Source organism: Lytechinus pictus, chromosome 6, assembly GCF_037042905.1.
Source record: "Lytechinus pictus isolate F3 Inbred chromosome 6, Lp3.0, whole genome shotgun sequence".
Lineage (NCBI taxonomy): Eukaryota > Metazoa > Echinodermata > Echinoidea > Temnopleuroida > Toxopneustidae > Lytechinus > Lytechinus pictus.
The window spans coordinates 12516179-12540834 of NC_087250.1; the positions used below are offsets into that span (position 1 = coordinate 12516179).

The window sequence follows — 24656 nt, forward strand, 5'->3', positions numbered from 1 at the left end:
TTGCTCCTGCGACAAATGCTTAATTTCGTCTAAAGGCGACCGCACGCCTTACGATTGGTCTGCGACTCAATTTTGGAATAAAACGTAGTAGAATTTGATGCTAATATTGAGACTTGGAATATCTTATTGTGTAATGTTTGAAATCATCGTACGAATACCTATGTTCAAATCTGTGACCACGCTATCATCCTGAGAATAAAGCAATTTTAATATCTAGTCGTAGTGACGTCATAGCAGTCATACGATTGGCTACGATTTGAAACTAATTTGGCCTTTACTCCAAAATAAAGGCTTGCAATCTTTCAAAATGGTTGTATAAGTATTCTTTCAATAAATTTTAACCTCAAATTAAAATGATACGTTCCATTCACCGTTCACATTTCCAGAAAATGAGCAAAATGCGATTTGTTCCAAAATCGGATCGCGAACAGTCGTAAGGTGTGCGGTGGCCTTAAGGCATTTCAGCAATCACTTCACAGACCCTTTGTAGAACACAGATAATCTATTGTCAAATGCCCTTCATAACAAAGCAGCCCTTGTCGAAAATGGAAGAATCAAAAGAGCAGTGTCGTCCTGGACTCTGGACAAACAATTAACTTGCAATTTTTTGGCCGGTGCGAATCTTAAGACGATGTGCTGTCCGGTCTAACAACTTTCGACAATGGCCTCTAATCTGTCCACTGTGATGTGACGTGGCATTTTCAATAGATTCTGAACGTTCGAGAGAGCGCCTGCGAAGTTGATGCTAAAGTACGAAAGTAAAGGATCCAACGGAATCTCTTAATCATCTTGTGTCTATTGGAAGTTCACCCTGACAAAAAGGAGCTAAATCCATATTTGCCATTATTCTGTAACGCATTATTTTTTTATATTCACCACCTCTCCTTATCTACTGTTCGTTTTATTCTGATATTTATATATGACATTCTTTTCACCGTGGATTAATTAAATCATTTTTTATCTGGCATTCAAGATAATTTCTGTCTTATTCTAAAACTTTCAATTTGTATGGATTTTAATTGCTGTCGTCCGCATAGCCTTCCCTTCGTGAAGTAAGTTGTACGACTTCATTTTAGTCCCCTAGTTTCTGCAGAAATGGCCTATATGAAGGAAGTGCCTTTAAGATGAGAAAGGTCAATTTAATAGTTTTGAGATAATTAAGTTGCCGTATCCACGTGCAAACCATATCACGTGAATGGAAGGACACATGCAAAAACCGCAGCAATGGTATAGGGGCCTCACCCATTAACTTTTTTTTATTTTTCAGTCAGCCCCCTTTCACTTCTTGCTGTTATTGTAACGATTTTGAATGGATTTGATGTTATACAAATAGCGAATAGGCATGAGTGCGATATTTCGCATGAGGCGAAAGAAAGATGCTATATTCAACGAGGCGTTAGAATTGTGGCTAAAAACCCCATTTTGCATTGGATTTTTATATAAATGTGACAAAAATAATAGTAATTAAACAAATGTTATTGACACTAAGTGGGAGTAACGATTTTCAAAAAAGGTGGTCTTGAAAGACTGGCCAATAGTCAATCGCGGGGTTAAACGTATTTATGGTATGTTTTTCCTAAAAAGATTTTAAGACTATCCAAACAAGTTTAGAGTATGTTTTTTACGGATTTCCTTTTCATACATTATACAAGATAAAATTACGAAGCACGATGCTTTTTAAGTTAAGGTTCACATTTTGTTATTAGTATTTTCTGTAATAGTAACTTTATTTTATTCTGTATGCAGACGATACTAATCGCATTTTTAGAAGCAGTTTGCTGTAGAACACGAAGAAAATATATAATGGAATTCAAACACACGGCCATCTGACTAAAAGGCTAGAGTCATAACGGCCAAATAGACCAGTTCGTATTTCCATCAGGGACAATTTTGGTCAAATGACCTTTCATTTATTTCATTATAATAGGCAGATTTCAAAGCAGGATATAACATATGCATGCCTTACATAGCAGGATGAAGAAATTGAATTATACCAGGTGACTATAGAATAGCATACCATTGAAGACTCCATGAAGGTATTTGTTGCATTTCTACTTTGAATGCATATATAGCATGTTGTACAATGTACTTGGCAAACTGCAGTGAAATACCAGTCGTGGACGCATGTTTGTTCTTTGTGGATGCAAATGAAAAACACAATTGAAAAGAATATATGAATAATCAAGACACCAAAGTTGGTGCTTATCTCATTAAATTTTAAACCACCATGCCACTTTAGTACAAATGACCTTTCTCTGATCATACGCAGAATCTTCTGATCATGCGCAGAATGGAACTACGAACTGGCTTATATGGCGCTTTTTCTTCTCCGAATCCTCGAAGTTGTCCAGCTCACCGAATGCCGTAGATGGCGATTTGACCAAATCGTTTCCAGGATTGAGTTGATTGAAATCACAATCCTGCAGATTTATGATTGCGACATGGCCGAAAATGCAAAAAAAAGAAAGAAAGAATAGAAAAAAAAGTTGCACGAATGACTGACCACTAACCCAGCTCAGTACTTTATCTTGACAACCTAACAATAATTACTATGTTTGTCGCGTACAGGATGAAGTTTTTGTATTTTCTCAATTTGTTGTAATACTGTTTTTGTTTCATCTTGTAAATCGATTTTTTTTTTTAGATTTGAAATTACCGATTGAGGGCGTATTGCTATTTTGTCTGGTCATGCATTGGGAAGCGTGTCGCTTGTCCATAATTGTTGTTAAATTTCTTTAATTTGGTGATACGAGCCCAATGACGTGAGTATTATTTGTTTATCTTAAAGTTTATTAGTTACGTTATCAGATAAGCCGAGTGGCATGCTGAAATATGGTTCCTAAGAAACGAAATTAATATGTGTCAAAGTTATGTAGGCCGAGTGAATTTTTTTCAAATGAAAACGCCGTATACGTGTACAAGCATGCATTATACGTAATGGAAAACGTACAGTTGTACGTGGCGTAGTTGTGTATGAAAGGCAAGAAACTTGAATTTGGCGCCTTCGGGCATGTGATGATTCCACTGTCATAAACCATGTAAACATAAAGAAGTAATGGGCAATTCAAAGCAAAAGTGGACATTTTCCAAAAATTTATATTGGCTCTATTTCAAATCTGGATCAAAATTTTCTATCAAAACTCATATGGAATTTCATAAATACAAAAAGGGAACATAATTAGCCACAATTTTTTTTCTTCCGCATCTCCTTATAGGAGAATCCAAACCATACAAGAAATTCTATACATGGGAATACATATATTGTTTTTTATTTAATTTCAATTTAACAGAAAACTATTATTGCTTGTTTTGTAAAATTTTCTTTTGGGTAATCTGAAGGTCATCATTTTACATCATATCAAACAAAAAATTTAAAATATAAGTTCATTTTACGTTGCCCGTGAGTGGATATTTGTGATGTCACTCCGTAACCAGGTATGGGTTTACGTTTTAAGTCGTAATTAATGAAATAATACACCAATTTTTGTTATGTAATGCAGCATATTAAAGCTAGAATAACATAGAATCCAATCAATAAATCAAAATTATGAAAGCAATTCAAAATTCATAGAGTTTGAGCAATATGTTTTCTCCTCGATTATGCATGTCCGTTTTGCGTGACTCCGTAACCATGTTTATGAATATTCATATCTCATTAATTCAGTAGATCAAAATAACAAATTTTATTATTTTGAAAAGTGGGTTTTAGCAACTACTGTCAGGTACCATTTCTTCGCAAATAACTATTTAAATATGGCTGATATCTTTGTTTGAATGCAAAAAAGGTGTTTCTGAATGTCACTCCGTAAACGTGGAACTGCCCTTATTAGAAACGCACTTTAAGTTGTAGTTGAAGGTGAAGGTTGTTTGACAAAAAGGTGGAATTTATGGCAAATAATCAATACATGACATTTACAGTATGCTAATACTTGATATGACCTTGAAGCATATGTCATGGTCATACTTGGTTGTTGAATATTTTAAATTGTAATGCAAGTCAACATTATTTGCCTGTTTTGGAAATCTGTAGACATTATTCATATATTATGACATCTTGTCAATTCAGTTTATACAATTATTGTTTATTATGTATTAAATTGCAGGTTGAACCAGTCGCATTGTGCACACATCAACAACCAACTGGACTCGGTCTGATTCTGGGGTTTTGTTTAGTTTTCGACGTATCACACGCCACAATGTTGTTAAACATAAACCCCCTCTGTTAAAATAACGTCGAAATTAATTCGCACAGACTTCAATACACTCTAAAAAAAAGTTTACCCAATATTGGGTAAAATGGGAACATGCAAATTTGTTGCGTAAAAAGATACCAAATATTTTGCAAATTTTGCGCAATGTTGCGTTGAAATTTACCCTTCAAACATGCATTTTGCCCGATATTGGGGGAAAGGTTACCCAGCAAACATGCATGTTCCCTTTATACCCAATATTGGGTAAAATTTTACTCTCTGTTTTTAGTGTGTAATTGTAAGCTAGGCTGTATGTTTCCATTTATTACATAAGTGTTAAATGGTAGAAAATGCCTTACTGCTGAAAGCCGAGCAATAAAAACACAACCTTCTAGCCAGCTAGGTGTCGAGTTTTTTGCTCAAGGAATTCTGATACACTCTTCAATATGTGCTTACCTGTCTATGCGATCTTTATTATCATTGCCTTCCTTCTTAAATAGACCTATCGTGATTTAGGGTAGGCTTGTATAAATGCACCAGCTAAGATATTGGTCTACGGTGATATATAGTTATACATCGTATTTAATAAAGGATTTCCTCATGAAATTATTGTTCCTGCGACCTCATCAGTTTAACATATAACCCCCGGCCTTCTCTCTTCCCCTCTAACCTAGCCTCTTGTCGAGGCCCTGCCGGCTGCTTCCCTAGCGAAGCGAGGGATATAGCGCTCGCCAGGCCTAATTCGCTACGCGAATTAAGATATCCCTCGCTTCGCTCGGGAAGCAGCCGCCAGGGACTCGACAGGAGGCTACCTCTAACCATGCTAAATGACATTGCCCGTTTTTTTTTTTGTTTTTTTTTGTCTCGCAAAGATTATGGATTCCTTGCATTTTGTAGGGCAATTTTGTAAAATTATCAACTCTTTTATACATCCGACCCCCATTTTTCTCAAGTTTTACTTCACTTCATAAACTGACCAAATCATGATTATTTGAGAACATTGCAGACTGTCAAAAGAACCAAAAATCAGAGACAGAAAATTTATTAAAGGTCTCACATACATGGGGTCGGACGTACATATTTTACGGAATTGCCAGGTATTTTAAATTTGTTTCTAAAATCCATATAAAATATCTTCATCGGCAATGACCACATTCAATATCACTTTACAAATACACACACCACACCTCCGCCACATGCTTACACACACACAAGCACATCATCACACACACACGCACCCGCACACACTCTGCACATTGAAATACACACACCCACCCACGCGCGCAAATCCCATACACACACTCTCACACTGTACACTCGAGCATAGGCCCGACACAATACCCAACATAACACTACACACAACACACCATGCAGTCTCATCAACCATTTCAAATAGAAATATCATCTGACATGCCGATGACAATGGTTCAATATAGTCATAGTCTCAACCCTGAAATGTCACGCGCTTTCGCTCACGCTCGCTCATCTTTATAGCTTTCTCTGTTTTCTTGAACGTGGACAATAAAAATGATAATAAAAACAATTTACGGCTTTGGGGTCATCAGCAATGATGTGCGTACCAGTTCCTAAGAACTAAACATAGCTGTGAACAACATCTGAGGCTCTTTTACCTACCGTACACAACTTTTTCCTACAATGGCTGGTCAGAAAGTTAGAGAAATTTTCGTCTTGGTCCTGATCATCATTTATTTAAAAAAGGGTAAGTTATGAGTTTCAACATTTTATGTAGGCCTATGTTCCCTGGCTAGATTCCAATATTTGACGCTAGTATCTGGCATTTTATATATCTTATTCTAATTTGACGGTAAACCTTGAATAATGAGAAGAGGATTATGATAATAAAATAAGTAATATAAGAAATTGATACATTGGTTTATAAAAAAACTGAGTTTGTCAATAACTTATCACTAACATGAAATGATGCTGAAGCCAAAAAGTTTAATTGAAAAGGTTTATAGGGTTATTTTAGTTATATTACGATATTTGATGAGTTTGAACAAACAATATCTGAGGATTGCATTTGCTGAGTTTTATTCGCATTTTGTTTAATGTCAATCCTTGGATGAACGTATTCCAAAAGTATCAATGAAAAAAGTGGTGATTTTGAACAAAAAGTGTATGCCTACATGTTATAACAAACACATGATTATAAAAGATAGCTCCTTTTGATATATTTTATTTGGATTCTAAATACCCTCAATTGCCAAACTTGAAGGTATTGGATATTGGGGGCGTCGTGGTTTAGTGGTCACGACTCTCCGTCTTTCAATCAGAGGGACGTGGGCTCGAATCCCAGCCATGGCGTGTTTTTCCTTCAGCAAGAAATTTACCCACATTGTGCTGCATTCGACCCAGGTGATGGGAATGGGTACCTGGAAGGATCTATTCCTTGAATGCCTTAGCGACTGTATACATGTCCCTGAGAAGCTTTTCTTTTTCGTTTCAATATAAAAGTGTAAAAATGGGACATTTCATATGACAAGTGAGGGTAAATTTCTTACATGCATATCTTCATGAAAAGTTCAGATTGAAAACACTTTCATGAGTTTAGTATAGGCAAGGATCTCAAGACTATAACTAAATCGTGAACTTATATATTTTTTATTTTATTGTCAAATGATGAATACTATGCGAAAATGGCAGGGGTGGGTATCATCCTTAGTAGTCCATTGAACTTTCAAAATTTCAAGTCTCAAGTTTCAATATATTTTCCATTTTCAAAGGATAAACACAACAACATACATATAGGGCCCACATGATTATACAAAGCATGATAACTGTCATAAGAAATACTTCAGTTATAAGTAATATCGTAATATGATGAGTAAGTGAATAAATCGTTGTTTCAATATACACTTTGATAATAAGACAAATTACCGATTATAATTAATATACAAACATGAAAACAAGGGACCTATTAAAAAGCATAACCTATTTGGTAAGTTCCTCTGGACATAACTTGTAATATTAACCATAATAATAATAATAATAGGCATTTATATAGCGCCATCTATCTAGAAATATTCTATTCCGAGGCGCACATAACGAATTAACCATAACGAATTAAAAGTATGTTAGGATCAACGTGATCATGATATGATTAAGAGAGCAAAGTGGGTGTTTGATAACAAAGAAAAAAAAATCGAAGTTGTCTCGGTAGGATTGTAAAAAAAATGCGGCAAATTGCTGGTCAAAATATTGAACACAATGGCCCGTTATTCTGAAGTCGGGTTTAACTTAGACCATGGTCTAACCCTGTGCTAAATTTATGGGAAGCCAAATGTCTCGTTTTTTACACTCAATGGTTCTCACGTTTACTGTCCTCTTTACTAATTCTTTGATGGTGAAGACAACTGTCATACTTATCCTTCCCAGGCAGTTAATAATGCTTTGGGAGTCAAATGAGCTGATACATTGGACCTCTAATGTTAGAGATTTATGTAACAATTGGCTTTCCATAGTTAGACCACAACTTATAACCAGAGTTTAAATCAAACCTTACTTCAGAATACGGGCCTATCCCGATACTAATGTACAATTCTGGTCACCGATAGGGCTAGGGTTAGGTTTGGGGTTAGGGTTCCTTTTTGTTAGGGTTGGTTCGGATTTCCTTTCTTGAAATCAATCATCCCCAAAATCACGAATAAGTCATGCACTTCAAGGGCGTAGGCGGGTTTGAGCATGGGGAGGTGCACATCCTGCGGAGGTGAAAATAAAGTGATATGGGGGGTGCACATCTTGGGGAGGTGGAACTAAAGTTTGGAAAATCCTCTGTTGAAAGCAGAAGAAGGGCTACAAATTTCGTTTTGCTTGCAAGTATGGAACTCCTCTGCCTCAGCGGGAGGGTGCGCGTACACCCCGATGCCTACGCCCTTTCACAGTATCATGTTTATTGAAGATTTGCACGAAATCAATCCACATTGTTCTGCAGGTGTGGTAAATTGGTACCTGGCAGGAATTTATTCTTAGAAACACCAAACGCTTAACAGCACTCTGCACTCTTAAAAAAAACAAGTTTCCCCAATATTGGGTAAAATGGGAACAAGATATTTCTTGGGTAAAAAGATACCAAATATTTTGTAAATTTTACGCAATGTTGCGGTGAAATTTACCCTTCAAACATGCATTTTACCTAATATTGGGGGAAAAATTACCCAGCAAACATTCATGTTGCTTTTCTACCCAATATTGGGTAAATTTTTACTCTCTGTTTTTTAGTGTGCTAAACACGCTATAGTCAGTATCATTCTAGATCGCTTAGAGGCTTGTTAAAAAGAGATGTTCAGCGCTATGTTGCTATTATCATGATAATTCATTCGATTTTACAATTACGATTTTACGATTAGTGCATGTCGAGAAGATTAGGTATGTGCGTTTTAAGGCTATTTTGCGATTTTGCGTTACCTAACAATTATTTATTAATATGACTTATGATCAGTTTTCGACAAACTTTTGGCTAGTAACTGAATGCAAGTTATTGTTATCATTTTTTTATCCCACCCCTTCACATTATTACAATTGGATTCTCTGTAGGTTGGACATCCTCTCGACAGAGAAGACAAGATAGTTATAATGGTCAACCAGCCGCTCAGGAGAGGAAGGAAATGCCTCAGACGATCAAACATTATGTCGATGACAAACGGTCTTATGGAAGGCCTGGAAAGAAGTCTATCCCTGTTCAACGAAAACATTGTGAAACTGGTAGGAAGTTTACTGTTATTAGGACACAGGTTACTTTTAACATGCTTTGCAGAGGATGTCCCAGACCTAATGTGTTACGTTAAGAAAAATAGACATGAATGCTATTTTCATTGGGGCCTACATTTTTGCTGGGGTAGTTCACGCACGGTCTTTTTGAAAAGGTTATATCGTTGTATGTTTACCCAAAATCTCGAGGCATCTCTTTGGATTGTGAAGATATAAATATTCTCATTTTATTTCACTACACCTACAGCGTGATTTTAAAGTACCAAGATTAGCTGTCTAGAGCAGGGGCCGCGGAACGATTTTCAAAGTGGGGGGGGGGGGGGTGCTGACCATGCAAAAAATCACAATCATACGGTCATTTTTACGTTTTGTACACGGTTTTGGAAAAAAGTGGGGGGCTGGACCCCCCCCCCCCACTCGCTTTCGCGGCCCCTGTAGAGAGTGATAAAAGCACTAATTGAAATAGAATTTACGATAAAGAGCGGTTGGTAAAAGGACAAGTCCACCCCAACAAAAAGTTGATTTGAAAAGAAGGAGAAAAATCCAACAAGCAAAACACTGAAAATTTCATCAAATTCGGATGTAAAATAAGAAAGTTATGACATTTTAAAGTTTCGCTTAATTTAACAAAACAGTTATATGCACATCCTGGTCGGTATGCAAATTGGCAGACTGATGACGTCACCCACTCACAATTTTTTTTCTATTTTATTATATGAAATATGAAATATTCTAATTTTCTCCTCCTTGTCAAGTGAAACAAAGTTTCATTTCTCCCTGAACATGTAGAATTACCATTGTTTTAACAGTTTATGGTTAAGTCAAGTCGGTCCTTCTTGTCAAATCTGTAAAAATTGAAATATTGTATTATTGAACAATAAAAAACAAAAGAAATAGTGAGTGATGGACATGATCGACTCTCTCATTTGCATATCACTGAGTTGTGCATTTAACTGTTTTGTTAAAAATAAGCGAAACTTAAAAATGTCATAACTTTCCTATTTTACATCCGATTTCGATGAAATTTGCAGCGTTAAGTTTGTTTGATTTTTCTCAATCGATTCAAATCAGCAATTTTCTGGGGTGGACTTGACCTTTAATGGAAAGTTTGTGTGCCTAGTAACCGACCTAATACGTTGTAAAACATTCCCGGGGGTTCATTTGCATTTTATTAGGAGCAGGTTCAATTAAAGGTATGTTTTTTTTTTCCAGGAAAAGAAAAATTATTTGCCCATTTACCTGCACAATTGCCAAAGAAAGTCACGAATACGCTGCAACTTAATGGGCAATAATCTCCGTAAAAGCGTTCTAAAGCAAAAGGACTTGCGCGATCTCCAGGATACCACACGAACCTGGGGCCTGTAGCATGAAATAAAAACTCTCAGACTGGCATTTTTTTGGCCAGTTTTCACTGTGTTATTGTCAATGGCATAATTTTGTTCGCCAGAGTTGTTAATTAATTGCCAGAATTTTTTTATGGCAAAATGCATCAGACCCCCTGGTGACTTCGTGCTCGTGTGCAGCCACGGAGCATGACCCTGAGAAGCGCGGGGTGCTGGGGATGCTTACGCGCCCCCAAGATTTTCCTGGCGGTGCAGCTGCATGTATTATTCTCCATAGGCAGCACCCCTGGAATTATGGTAGGTGTGAAAAAATTGATAAATGTAACAAAAATTACCTTCTTTTTTAGTGAACCCCCTTGTCCTCCCCCCCCCCCCCCTATGCATTATCTGTATAAATCATTCAAGTGACATAAACTCCTTTTATTGAATTGTTTTGGATGTGGAATGGAAAGCAAACAGGCGAATCACATTTTGGTTTCTGCAAATGAGGCAAAGATTTTCCTGGCGGTGCAGCTGCATGTATTATTCTCCATAGGCAGCACCCCTGGAATTATGGCAGGTGTGAAAAAATTGATAAATGTAACAAAAATTACCTTCTTTTTTTAGTGAACCCCCTTGTCCCCCCCCCCCCATGCATTATCTGTATAAATCATTCAAGTGACATAAGCTCCTATTATTGAATTGTTTTGGATGTGGAATGGAAAGCAAACAGGCGAATCACATTTTGGTTTCTGCAAATGAGGCACACAATGAATTTTGATATACACCTTTGATCAGCTTCAAGTAGAAAATGTAGCTACATCATTTTAGGGTCTAGTCACTTTCTAAACTTACTATTTGTACACTGTCAAAAATATTGGGTAAAATTTTAACCGGCACGAGGGTGATTATGTGTCCAACAACGAATTTTTGGCAGTATTTTACCCAATGCGGGAAGCAGATTGTCCAGTAAGGTAAAAAAAATAATTAGCAGCAATTACTTTAGAATGGGCAAAGTTTTCATCACTCTGGACAAATAAAAGTGCCCAAAAGAAATGCCCAATGTTGGTTGGACACATAATTCATGGAGCATTTTTACTCAATATTTTTTAGAATGTACATGGTACATATGGGCCCATATGGCTCATATAAAAACCAAAAAGGGCCCTATACTTTGCTATCTCGGTATGTATCTATGTATGTTCCTGGATATTTTGGTAACATATTCGTCTGCATTCGTAGCAAACAAATAATACAAGATTAATGAAATTTCAGCATTAATAAATTAAACTTATAAATATGGAGCTCCAACTTTGGAGAGTAGTGAGCAGTACTTCTTCCTGAAATTTTTTCCTACATGTATTACCAATTTTTTGTTGCCGATGGTGCACGTTTGAATTTGTCTCTATCTATATAGTGTGCCCTGAAGGTTGGGTGTACGGGAACACAAAATGTTTCCTGTTCGAGAACAGCCTCCAGGACATTCCCTGGACAACTGCTCGTGACACCTGCAACGCCCTGGAAGCAGTCACATTGTGCAACGGGAAGGCAGTGGAGCCATCCCTGCTCGTCATAGAAAGCATTGAGGAGTACCATCTTCTGAAGCGCAACGTGACCACTGACTTTGCGTGGGTGAACTGCATCCTCATTGATAAAACTTTTGAATGTTACACGGACAGGGCAGGGACAACTAGCGACTATCGAAGTAAGACGAATTTTGCTACTTATTTTGTACCCCCCCCCCCCTGTAAGATAGAGCCTCTAACCTTATTTTTCACTTCGCCTAATCAAACTGGTATGTGGTCATCCTTCCCAATTTGGTTTTCCCCTTTTCTTATCTGTTTTTGGTGTTCCTCTTATCATGTCTGTTGTTTTGCCTCGTCTTCCATTGCTTGTCCTTCATTCTCCTTTCTTCTTTTCTTCTATCTGTGGTAATATGTCGAATGTGCAACGTAAGTCTTGGCGGAGGCCTCTTAGTGACTGAACCTCCATTCCTTTCCCTTTTCTGTCCTATAAGTAGCATGTACCAAATTAATTATATACTTTCAAGGGCGATCCACATTTACAAGCATTGCCTTTAGTGGACCCCCCCCCCTTTTCGTTTTCCATATGCGTTATATCATACTGCTTATTTCATATCAATCCTTAAAATTATATCTGATTTATATAACTTTGTAGTATGTTTGAATGAAAATGAAATAAAAAATTGAATGTAATTGGAACGAAGCTCCATATTTATTCAATGCTTCGTATCAAGCAAATATTTGCGGTAGCAGTCGCTCTACCACACAACACTTCGGGTAAGTCTGTTGAACTATTGACTAAACAACTCTGGACAAGAGACGAGAAAGTAAGAGAAGAGAGAAGATTTAGTATAATATTGATTATGAATATGGCCTTATTATATATCAGGGGAAAGGTAATGATGTGGGGATTATCAATTGGTCATTGAAAAATAACGAAAATAATACATTAGATGGAAATCGCCAATTAAAATGCGCTAAAATGCCTCTCCGAAATATGCCTCGCATCGGTCTCTGAATTGACTCGAATTTGATGACGTGCATGAGTGTACGATAGACGTGATTGGCTCTCCCACGTCAAGCTCCACTTGCATGCAAAACCTGTTGCGAGGGTACGTTTTCTCCACACTGTCACTGAATACTTCGATCACGAAATGAAAGAAAACCCACAAGTTTATCTAGATTTGGATTTTTAAATAGATGATTTTGAAGATGAAGAGAATGATGATGGATTTTATAGCTCTAGAACAACAAAGTGACGTGGATGGAGGTAAATTAAGGGAATTACGCCGGTGATGACGAGTCGGACAATTCAACTTGCATGCCGATTTGCTACCAACTCATTCAGCTGCTAGCTGCACCGCGGGCCAAACCCATGAAAATGAATTCCAGCATGACCACATCCAGACAGAGTCTCTTCCCTCTATAAACAAGATAATGAGAAGGAAAATAATTATATAACTGTACTTACAAACAAGTGAATATATCCGAACCTGAAGGCAAATCAACTCAACGAATAGCAGCAGACGATATGCACCGCGCGAAGATGATCGTTCGTGTGGCTGGGATAGATTGTCACTCGTTCTGTTAGATAAAATTTCTATCTCATTATTTTGACAAAATTACGAAACTCGGGGAATTATTTTTCTATATAAAAATATAGTAACACCTGGTACTATTTTTTAAATTACGATAAAACCTTTTTTGAAGCAAAAAAATGAGGTAAATTAAAATTAGATATAAAAGATCATCCGCCTAGCTCGCACGCGATCGATTGTAAACAAACCATCACCAACACAGGGCTAAAGCTCGCCTTGCTGATTGTTTACAATTGCATGCGAGCGAGGCGGATGATCAGAATTTTGCTCTTTAAACTTTACTATATTTATTTAGATATAAATAGTCCGGAGCATACCTTTTCAGCATTTTGCTTTGTGAATTTTACACTTTCTATTGAGATAGAAATATCTCCAGCCTGGACCATATATTTAAAGGGATGGTCCAGGCTGGAAATATTTATAACTCAATAAATAGAGCAAATTCACAAAGAAAAAATGCTGAAAATTTGATCAAAATCGGATCACAAATAACGAAGTTATTGGATTTTAAAGATTGGCAATATTCCGGTGAAACAGTTGTAGGCATGTCTTTATGAATATTCATCAAGTGGGCTGATAATGTCATATTCCCAATTGTTCTTTTGTACTTTAGCATATGAAATTAGGTTTATTCAAATTTTTTCTAAGAACTAAAACAATTGGATTGACAACTGATAAAGTGCATTAGTTATTTATTGCCGCAACTAATTTCATCATAATGGAAACACATCATTTAAACATGTATGAAACAATGAAACATTTATTATTTCATGTAATAATATAATAAAAAGGAAAGTGGGGATATGACATCATCAGCCCACCTACTGAATAATCATGACGATGTGCATATACCTGTTTTCACAAAATATTGATAACCTTTAAAATTCAATAACTTCGTTATTTGTTATCCGGTTTTGATGAAATTTTCAGCATTTTGCTTTGTGAATTTTACTCTATTTATTACGATACAAATATTTTCAGCCCGGTCCATCCCTTTTAGGTTGGAATTTTTTCATGAAAACTTTCTACAATTGGCGAGTTTGTAATACTGGTAAGAAACTGAAATGAAGAATGATTAATAATGTTTTAATACATGTTCCATTACAGATTGGGATGATAACCAACCTAATTTACACCCAGGAAAGAGATACGCGATGGTGTATATGGCCAATGGTAAAATGCACGACCATTTTAACAACATGGAATCAACGGCCACAGTCTGTCAGGTCAACGTACATTGATAGCTTTATTTTCAATTGGTCTAATACCAATTCGTCTAATTATCAACTCGTCTACTATCATTTGGTCTACCATCAGTTCGTCCACTACCTACGTGGTCTACGTGTCATTTCGTCCACTCACCATTTCGTGTAATAACCATGTGGTCCAATAGCCATTTAGTCCACATGCCATTTGGTCGAATTGTATACAGTGTTAATTGGGAGAAATGAATGTAAAGAAAATGGGTACTAGACCAACTGGTTATGAGACGAAATTGTCCTGAAAGAACTGGTAATGATACAGAGTAATTATTGGACGACATTTTTATTGGATTAAATGGTTGCCAGACGAAATGTCGATGGACTGAATGGCATTAGATGAAATGAAGGTAGACCATGTGATGAGTGGACGAGTTGGCATTAGACGACTTAGCAATTTACTCTTTGAAACACCGGCCATGAGAAATATTTAACATAAAGAAATATCATCTTAGAGAGAATGGAACCACGTGTATCTTTCTTGAACCATTAATGAGGGCATTATGGGGGTAGGATTGGCTTTTAGGAAATGGGTTTGTGTTGTTACTCTTTTCAGGCGTTTTTTCTAAAAACTTAGAGACTTTGAACGTAAAAAGGTATAGAACATGGCTAGAGATTGGGTTTTAATGCCAATGACACCCCTTAAAAATATTACGAGGGATTGTGTTGACCAGAGAGAAAATGATTGAAGTGAAACCTTGCAGATGAAGCACTAATCAAACTTATCAAATAAAACTACCATTACAGATATAAAATTGTAAATTTTGGGGTTTGCATCACGTGCAAAATTCTGCATTATAATTTTGCGCGCAAAGCGCGCCGAAAATTTGTCTTTACCTCCTCTCGCCACCCAAAATATGGAGAGACATTCCTGACTCTAAATTATATGTTTTATCAGTTTAGCCTCAATCAGGAAGTATATAGCGACAGAACCATTTCCCCAAAAAATATGTATCCTAAAGAAAGACAAAAATTCGGAGCGCTTTTTACAAAACACGGATATTAAGCTTAGAGTTAAAACTTTAATTTTATGGCATTAGTATTGGTATATTGGTGGCTAAAGTATATAGGGCGGTTAATCTGAAAAAAAAATACAAGGCAGTCAACTATATTGCAGGAGATCATGGACTTCTTATACTCGCACTTTAAGAGAGCATTAATGTATTGTGCATTTAGATGCTACTTTGCGAGGGAGCATTTAGCGACCGAGCGAGAAAACTTTCGAATTTGAGTAGTAAAAACTTTGATTTCAGAGCACTTGACAACGTGAATGGAATACTACATTAATCAATACATATATACGCATATAGGACCTACATACAGTGTATATATCAATTTTTTCTGGTAGTCAAAAATTTGGGGCGGGGGCTTGAGCAATTTTTTTTTTTTTTTTTTTTTGGGGGGGGGCTTCAGTCCCCAAAGCCCCCCTGTTGCACCCACAAATGTAATAACGCCCACAAATGTAATAACACTTTACCCACAAATGTATTAACGCCCACAAATGTAATAACCCTTTACCCACAAATGTAATAATTTCACCCACAAATGTTATAATGCACTTTACCCACAAATGTAATCATTTTTGATCGCCCACAAAATTTAATGTAATAATGACTTTACCTACAAATGTAATAAATTTGAAGGGATTTTTGGCGACTCCGTTCTAAACTAAAATCCTATAGTAATGTGTTCATATAGCATAAAAGTGCAAAGTCTTTTTTCCAGACCCGGTTGATTAAAAAAATATAAGATAAGTCCATATATATAAGATTATTCCTCATTCACGCATGAGTGAGCAAAAACAATTTGAAGAAAGGATACCAAAAACTCATTTGGCGGGGGGTATCTGAATTTTGAAAAGAAAATCAGATGCCTAAAAAGTTCAATATCTGCTCTTTAATTTGATACCTTAATCACAAAAAATGGTCAAGAAGTAAAAAAGTTACGTTCCCTCGAAACAATGCTTGTATTTCCATAATTTCATTAAATAAACGTGTTTTCGCCGGGTTCCCACAGAAGCTATCGCATGGTTAACAAAAGACTTCATGCATGGCTGATCGTCAACAAAACGGAGTGTCGAGTGAGTTTGAATGCTAGCCTGTAAAACCTCTTCATTTTATGAAATTATTGAAATTCAAGCCTTATTTCAAATAACCAGAACTTTGTTATTTCTTGACCATTTTCTGTAATTGAGGTATCAAATTAAAGAGCAGATATTGAACTTTTTAGAAATGTGATTTCCTTTTTGAAACCCAGATACAGCCCGCCAAATGACTTTTTGGTATCCCCTCTTCAAATTGTTTTTGCTCACTCATGCGTGAATGAGAAATAATTTAAGTAATTTCAGATGAAAGAGGAGATTCTAAGCTTTACAATGGTAGGATATTTGTCTATTGTATTTGTGATTAAGTTATGATAAATCATCGATAAATCTCGGTTTCGTTTTTTGTTGGACGCACTGTATATATATACAAAAACGTTTCATTATTTTCTTTATTTATATCATCATTATGAAGAAATAAGTGAGAAGCAAAAACAAATATGGCAATCGCTTTTTTCAGATAGGCAAAATATTAGTATGTTATTGACATCGTAATTACGATCATTGCTTCTGTTTTAATGTTATTGGTCTATTTTTTATTCCTTAATTTTACTGCTCTGTAATATGACACAAGAAAAAAACACATGGAATGAGTAAGAAATTTTTAAAATTTCAATGTGTAGTTCATGTTGAGCAGGAAAATAAATTATTTTGGATCCGACGATAATTTGTGGAGGCGGTTGCCCATTGTTAATTTCTTTTTTAAACTTCACCTTCCGTATGGCAAGCCGTTTTAACATTTAAGCCTAATTTAAGCCTAAGAATTACCATTGCTTAACTACACAAAACCATTTTTTTTATATCAAGAATTCGATTTCTTGATATCAAGAAATGAATTCTTGATATCGAGAATTCGATTACTTGATATCAAGAATTCATTTCTTGATATCTAAAAATAGAATTATTGATATCATGAAATGAATTCTTGATATCTCTTGATTTTGAACGCAAGACTATTGCAAGAATTGTTTGGATATCGAGCACAAAGTATTGCACAAATGTTAAATTTATGTCAAGCTCAAAAGTTGTGCAGAATTGAAATTGATACTTGATTTCCAGCGCACAAGTAATGCAGAAATTTATTCTGATTTCTAACTCAAAACCAGTGCACGATTATACTGTGATTCGATTTCGAACTCAAAACTTGTGCACGATTACATTGTGATTCGATTTCGAACTCAAAACTTGTGCACGATTACATTGTGATTCGATTTCGAACTCAAAACCTGTGCACGATTACATTGTGATTCGATTTCGAACTCAAAACCTGTGCACGATTACATTGTGATTTGATTTCGAACTCAAAACTTGTGCACGATTACATTGTGATTCGATTTCGAACTCAAAACCTGTGCACGATTACACTGTTATTCGATTTCGAACTCAAAATTTGTGCACGATTACATTGTGTTTCGATTTCGAACTCAAAACTTGTGCACGATTACATTGTGATTTGATTTCGAACTCAAAACTTGTGCACGATTACATTGTGATTCGATTTCGAACTCAAAACTTGCGCACGATTACATTGTGATTCGATTTCGAACTCAAAACTTGTGCACGATTACATTGTGATTTGATTTCGAACTCAAAACTTGTGCACGATTACACTGTGATTCGATTTCGAACTCAAAACTTGTGCACAATTACATTGTGATTCGATTTCGAACTCAAAACTTGTGCACGATTACATTGTGATTTGATTTCGAACTCAAAACTTGTGCACGATTACAATGTGATTCGATTTCGAACTCAAAACTTGTGCACGATTACATTGTGATTTGATTTCGAACTCAAAACTTGTGCACGATTACACTGTGATTCGATTTCGAACTCAAAACTTGTGCACGATTACATTGTGATTTGATTTCGAACTCAAAACTTGTGCACGATTACATTGTGATTCGATTTCGAACTCAAAACTTGTGCACGATTACATTGTGATTCGATTTCGAACTCAAAACCTGTGCACGATTACATTGTGATTCAATTTCGAACTCAAAACTTGTGCACGATTACATTGTGATTTGATTTCGAACTCAAAACTTGTGCACGATTACACTGTGATTCGATTTCGAACTCATAACTTGTGCACGATTACATTTTGATTCGATTTCGAACGATTACATTGTGATTTGATTTCGAACTCAAAACTTGTGCACGATTACATTTTGATTCGATTTCGAACTCAAAACTTGTGCACGATTACATTGTGATTCGATTTCGAACGATTACATTGTGATTTGATTTCGAACTCAAAACTTGTGCACGATTACACTGTGATTCGATTTCGAACTCAAAACTTGTGCACGATTACATTGTGATTCGATTTCGAACTCAAAACTTGTGCACGATTACATTGTGATTCAATTTCGAACTCAAAACTTGTGCACGATTACATTGTGATTTGATTTCGAACTCAAAACTTGTGCACGATTACACTGTGATTCGATTTCGAACTCAAAACTTGTGCACGATTACATTGTGATTCGATTTCGAACTCAAAACTTGTGCACGATTACATTGTGATTCGATTTCGAACTCAAAACTTGTGCACGATTACACTGTGATTCGATTTCGAACTCAAAACTTGTGCACGATTACATTGTGATTCGATTTCGAACTCAAAACTTGTGCACGATTACATTGTGATTCAATTTCGAACTCAAAACTTGTGCACGATTACATTGTGATTTGATTTCGAACTCAAAACTTGTGCACGATTACACTGTGATTCGATTTCGAACTCAAAACTTGTGCACGATTACATTGTGATTCGATTTCGAACTCAAAACTTGTGCACGATTACATTGTGATTCGATTTCGAACTCAAAACCTGTGCACGATTACATTGTGATTCGATTTCGAACGATTACATTGTGATTTGATTTCGAACTCAAAACTTGTGCACGATTACACTGTGATTCGATTTCGAACTCAAAACTTGTGCACGATTACATTGTGATTCGATTTCGAACTCAAAACTTGTGCACGATTACATTGTGATTCAATTTCGAACTCAAAACTTGTGCACGATTACATTGTGATTTGATTTCGAACTCAAAACTTGTGCACGATTACACTGTGATTCGATTTCGAACTCATAACTTGTGCACGATTACATTTTGATTCGATTTCGAACTCAAAACTTGTGCACGATTACATTGTGATTCGATTTCGAACTCAAAACCTGTGCACGATTACATTGTGATTCGATTTCGAACTCAAAACTTGTGCACGATTACATTGTGATTTGATTTCGAACTCAAAACCTGTGCACGATTACATTGTGATTCGATTTCGAACTCAAAACTTGTGCACGATTACATTGTGATTTGATTTCGAACTCAAAACTTGTGCACGATTGCATTGTGATTCGATTTCGAACTCAAAACTTGTGCACGATTACATTGTGATTCGATTTCGAACTCAAAACCTGTGCACGATTACAATGTGATTCGATTTCGAACTCAAAACTTGTGCACGATTACATTGTGATTTGATTTCGAACTCAAAACTTGTGCACGATTACACTGTGATTCGATTTCGAACTCAAAACTTGTGCACGATTACATTGTGATTCGATTTCGAACTCAAAACTTGTGCACGATTACATTGTGATTTGATTTCGAACTCAAAACCTGTGCACGATTACACTGTTATTCGATTTCGAACTCAAAACTTGTGCACGATTACATTGTGATTCGATTTCGAACTCAAAACTTGTGCACGATTACATTGTGATTCGATTTCGAACTCAAAACTTGTGCACGATTACATTGTGATTCGATTTCGAACTCAAAACCTGTGCACGATTACATTGTGATTCGATTTCGAACTCAAAACTTGTGCACGATTACACTGTGATTCGATTTCGAACTCAAAACTTGTGCACGATTACATTGTGATTTGATTTCGAACTCAAAACCTGTGCACGATTACATTGTGATTCGATTTCGAACTCAAAACTTGTGCACGATTACATTGTGATTCGATTTAAAAAGTTACCAGCCACCCCAAAAAACAACAATCAGTCGCGCAAGATTAATTCTGAGATTTTTCTTGGGTTTACTCATACACTAATTCCTAAGTTTTTAGAAAATATTTAACTTGTAAAACTTGATCTCTAATAATTTGTGGAGGCGGTTTACCTTCCCGTACCTTCCCATGATTGCAATCAAGTACTTGTGTGGGTACACAAGTACTTGATTGCAATCATGGACTAGGCGAAAGCTTAAAATATATGGACAAAACAAGGTTTGAAGTCCTGGGTACACTCAAGCATGAGATCTGCACATCATGCAATCTTAGTGAAACTTCCAAGCAGTCCCCCCCCCCCCAAAAAAAAAAAAAAAAAAAAAAAAAAAAGTATCAAAGAAATTCTTATATCTGGATTTCTATTCAAAATTGCAACTCGAAATTTTGACAGTAAAAAAAAAGAGAAGAATTACTCTTTCGGACATGCTATTTTCATTGTTTTTGCTTTCCAAATTGATATTTTTGGCGTTTTAAAAGAGAAACCTTCCTGGCGACTTATTGTTGTTTTTTGGGTGGCTGTTCATAAACTGAATTATGTTATAATTATCAAAACATGTACGAAAATCTAAAGTGGATATAAACGGGATATAAACTTTTGAAATTAAAGCACAGAGTGGAGTTCTGTGGATGTGCGTGCATATGCAGGTGGGTGAGATTGCCAGTGTGTGAGGATGAGTATTTTTAATTTTTTTGTATAACTACGAGGGGTTTCATTCATTCATTCTTTTTTCTCTTTGCTTCAGTTAATGTCCTATCTAAGCCCCCTCACACCTAACCGAATTGCCTGAAATATGCCTTGCGATGGCTGGCGAAAGGCATTTTTTACAAAATCGTTTTCAATGGTAACTAATGGTAAATCATATTTACCCTTCGTGTTTGGGTTCGTACATCCTTTGAACTAACAGCTGCAATTATTCAAATTCGCGCAGAAATTTTGAACATGTAAAAAATTTCCCGACGAATTGAAAAATCGTTGGTCATCTGTTTGAATTCGCATCTCTTATTTAGTCTGCAGTAATCGTTCGTTTATCGTTCGTGTGTTTTTGTCGCGCATAGTCCCTCTTCGCGCTTTTGCCTAAGTGGACCGATATCGAAAGAACCCGTAACGAAGCAACACGATGACACAACGAACAAGATTGCTTGATCTATTCCCTCGTCTTCGTTTCTAATCGCACGCCATATCAATCCATTAGTCACTGTTCCTTCGTCTTATTGTGTTATATCAACCCTTCGCTCGCCTTCGGCAGCAATTTTATCAAAGAGGTGAACCGAAAAATCGATATCCTTTGAAGGTAATATTTATATTTCGCTTACCGTTTGTTGATAAAATTTGACAATAGTTACTGATCGCATGATAAAAATCTCTCAGTCTGATAAGGAATTAACTAATCATGGACAAAGATAGGCAGGAACGCATGAAGAGAGTATAATTTAGGTGTTTTTTTGTTAAAGCAATGACAGGAGAAATCGAATAACTATTTATAACACAGTGGGCTTATACCAATGATTGGCAAGGATTTAGTATGCACAGTATACGATTTACTCAAGTTATTTTATATATCTTATACACGTATGAACATTTCTAGTATTCAACTCAATCAAATATATTATTTCCATCATCACCCGGCATGCCCGGTAAAATAATCCAGCAAAAGCGAGAAAAAAAAATAAAGCAATATTACTCCTGGGCAATTCCATAAAAAAATCAACTCTTTTGTACATCCGACCCCCATTTTTCTCATGTTTTACTCCACCTCATAAACTGACCAAGTCATGGTCATTTGACAGCATTAGTGCATTACAGACTGTCAATTCCCCCCCCCCCCCTCCAGAAATCAGAGACAGAAAATTTCATGAAGGTCCCACAAAAATGAGGTCGGACGTACATAATTTATAGAATTGCCCTCATTTTCTTCCCTCCACAATATTATACCTATTGACGGCATCACACATTAATCTAGTAATTAGTTGGAATAGTGAAATGTACTCTTGGAAGAATAACCAAAACTCAAAGAAAATTATCACGATGATGACATGATAATTTGATAATACCCAATATTTATAACGCGCTTTATCCAAATGGCCCAAAGCGCTTACAATTTCAAATTCATACAAACGAACAAAACATAGTTTATAATCTAATTTTGCACAATGCTCTACCATAAAAAAAATATATATAAGAGCAGGATATACTAATAAGAAGTCTGTGTATTTCATTAACAGTAGGCCTATTGTTCATTGCTTAACGAACTACAAAATTTAAATAAGTTTATACGTCGTGTCCAAAATTTTGAAAATAAAAAGGTATACAATACTAAAAAGTAATCATACTATCTATAACTAGGGAAATTGAAAAAAATAATCGGCTATGAATAAATATGATGGATCAGTACAATTCGTTTGAAGAAAATAATGTTAGGATGCAGATCGAATCTGAAAAAAAAAATCAGAAACAAATTTCTTGATTTAATTATTTGCTACAATGTTTAGGTATGAAACATTGTAGTTGAAGGGATACTCCGGGCTTAAATTATTTATATCTAAATCGAAAGAGTAATATTCATGGTGCACAACGTTGAAAATTTCATCAAAATCTGATAACAAATAATGAAGTAATTGAAATTTGAAGTTTATCAATATAATTATTGTGAAAACAGTTATATGCACGTCGTCATGAATATTCATTAGGTTGGCTGATGATGTCACAATGACATCCCACTTTCTCTTTTCTTCTGTTATTACATGAAATCAAAATAATTTCATTCCTCATACAGTAAGGTGTGAATGATGTGTCTCCATTTTGATAAAATAAGATGCAGCGATTAATTTCTAATGCATTAAATCAGTTAATCCAATTTTTTCTTATAGTTCTTAAGGGAAAAAATAATAACCCTAATTTCATAATAAAGTACAAAAGAACAAGTGGGGATATGACATTATCAGTTTGCTCATTGAATGTTCATGAAGACATGCCTAGAACTGTTTCACCGGAATAATTCAAATCTGTAAAATGCCATTACTTTGTTATTCTTTGTCCAATTTTGATCAAATTTCCACGGTTTTTTTTGTCCGACTTTGTCACTATTTATATTCATCATCAGTCTCACCTCTGAAACAGACCAACGACCGATCAAAGGTATTACCTTATATAAATCGAATCACATACAATCGGTCGGTTTGCATTTGGTTCCATTTTGTGTGACTGATTCGTATCCAGGATGCTAGCTAGTCTGCACGCACAGACCCTGATTTAAACTTTGATCAACAAGTGTGTCTCCACGCAAAGACTAGCACATACAAAACTTGCTGTTTCAATTCAGGGCCGAGGGCCTTCCGTACACAAGACATGAGTAGGCTACAATTCAGACCCTTTACTCGAGTAAGGGTTTGCACAGCAGACTAGACGCTAGCGATGGTGTGTTCGTACGGTTAAGAGATTCCGGACTTTTCGCATGTACTACGGGGACACTCTCTACAACGCACCAATTCCTTTGAAAATGCAAGTCAAATCACAATGGAAAGCTGAGATGGCTTTTGTCGAAAGTTGGTGGACCGACCGGGACGCGAAATTATTTTTCCCACCAAGTTCTGGACCGACATATGAATATTCATGACTTGCGTCTTCGGATTGAGAGTACGCATGCGCGTGGACTTGGCCTCGACCAGTGCCGATCGTAAGCATTCACGTTGCTCAGAATGAATTAGCATCGTCAAATTACCGGTACCCTTACATAGTTACATAGGCCTTATAGGCTTAGATCTATATATACATCCAATTCATAAACACTTATCAAACTAGCTGCCATTAATGGCAAGACATGTGCTAGGGTAGGGCTAGCTTAGGCTATAGCGCATTAACTTTACCTCAAATCTGGACCTGGCTAATGCCTAATACTA

General features: G+C 36.1%; 1 protein-coding gene across 1 annotated transcript; it reads left to right on the plus strand.

Moving 5' to 3' along the window:
- The first annotated feature begins 4103 nt into the window (after window positions 1–4103).
- Window positions 4104–21323, plus strand: LOC129263343 (low affinity immunoglobulin epsilon Fc receptor-like). Its single transcript, XM_064100556.1, has 5 exons — window positions 4104–4149; window positions 5756–5910; window positions 8745–8912; window positions 11658–11945; window positions 14469–21323. Exons 2-5 carry the CDS (start codon window positions 5847–5849, stop codon window positions 14600–14602), a joined length of 654 nt encoding a protein of 217 aa, XP_063956626.1. The 5' UTR covers window positions 4104–4149; window positions 5756–5846; the 3' UTR covers window positions 14603–21323.
- The last annotated feature ends 3333 nt before the right edge of the window (window positions 21324–24656 follow it).

What these genes read in the sequence shown, in the direction of transcription:
- LOC129263343 (XM_064100556.1), top strand. Translation starts at nt 5,847, where the DNA reads ATGGCTGGTCAGAAAGTTAGAGAAATTTTCGTCTTGGTCCTGATCATC. An exon ending in CATCATTTATTTAAAAAAGG is followed by an intron (nt 5,911 to 8,744) that starts GTAAGTTATGAG and finishes GATTCTCTGTAG; the next exon opens with GTTGGACATCCTCTCGACAG. An exon ending in GACAACTAGCGACTATCGAA is followed by an intron (nt 11,946 to 14,468) that starts GTAAGACGAATT and finishes GTTCCATTACAG; the next exon opens with ATTGGGATGATAACCAACCT.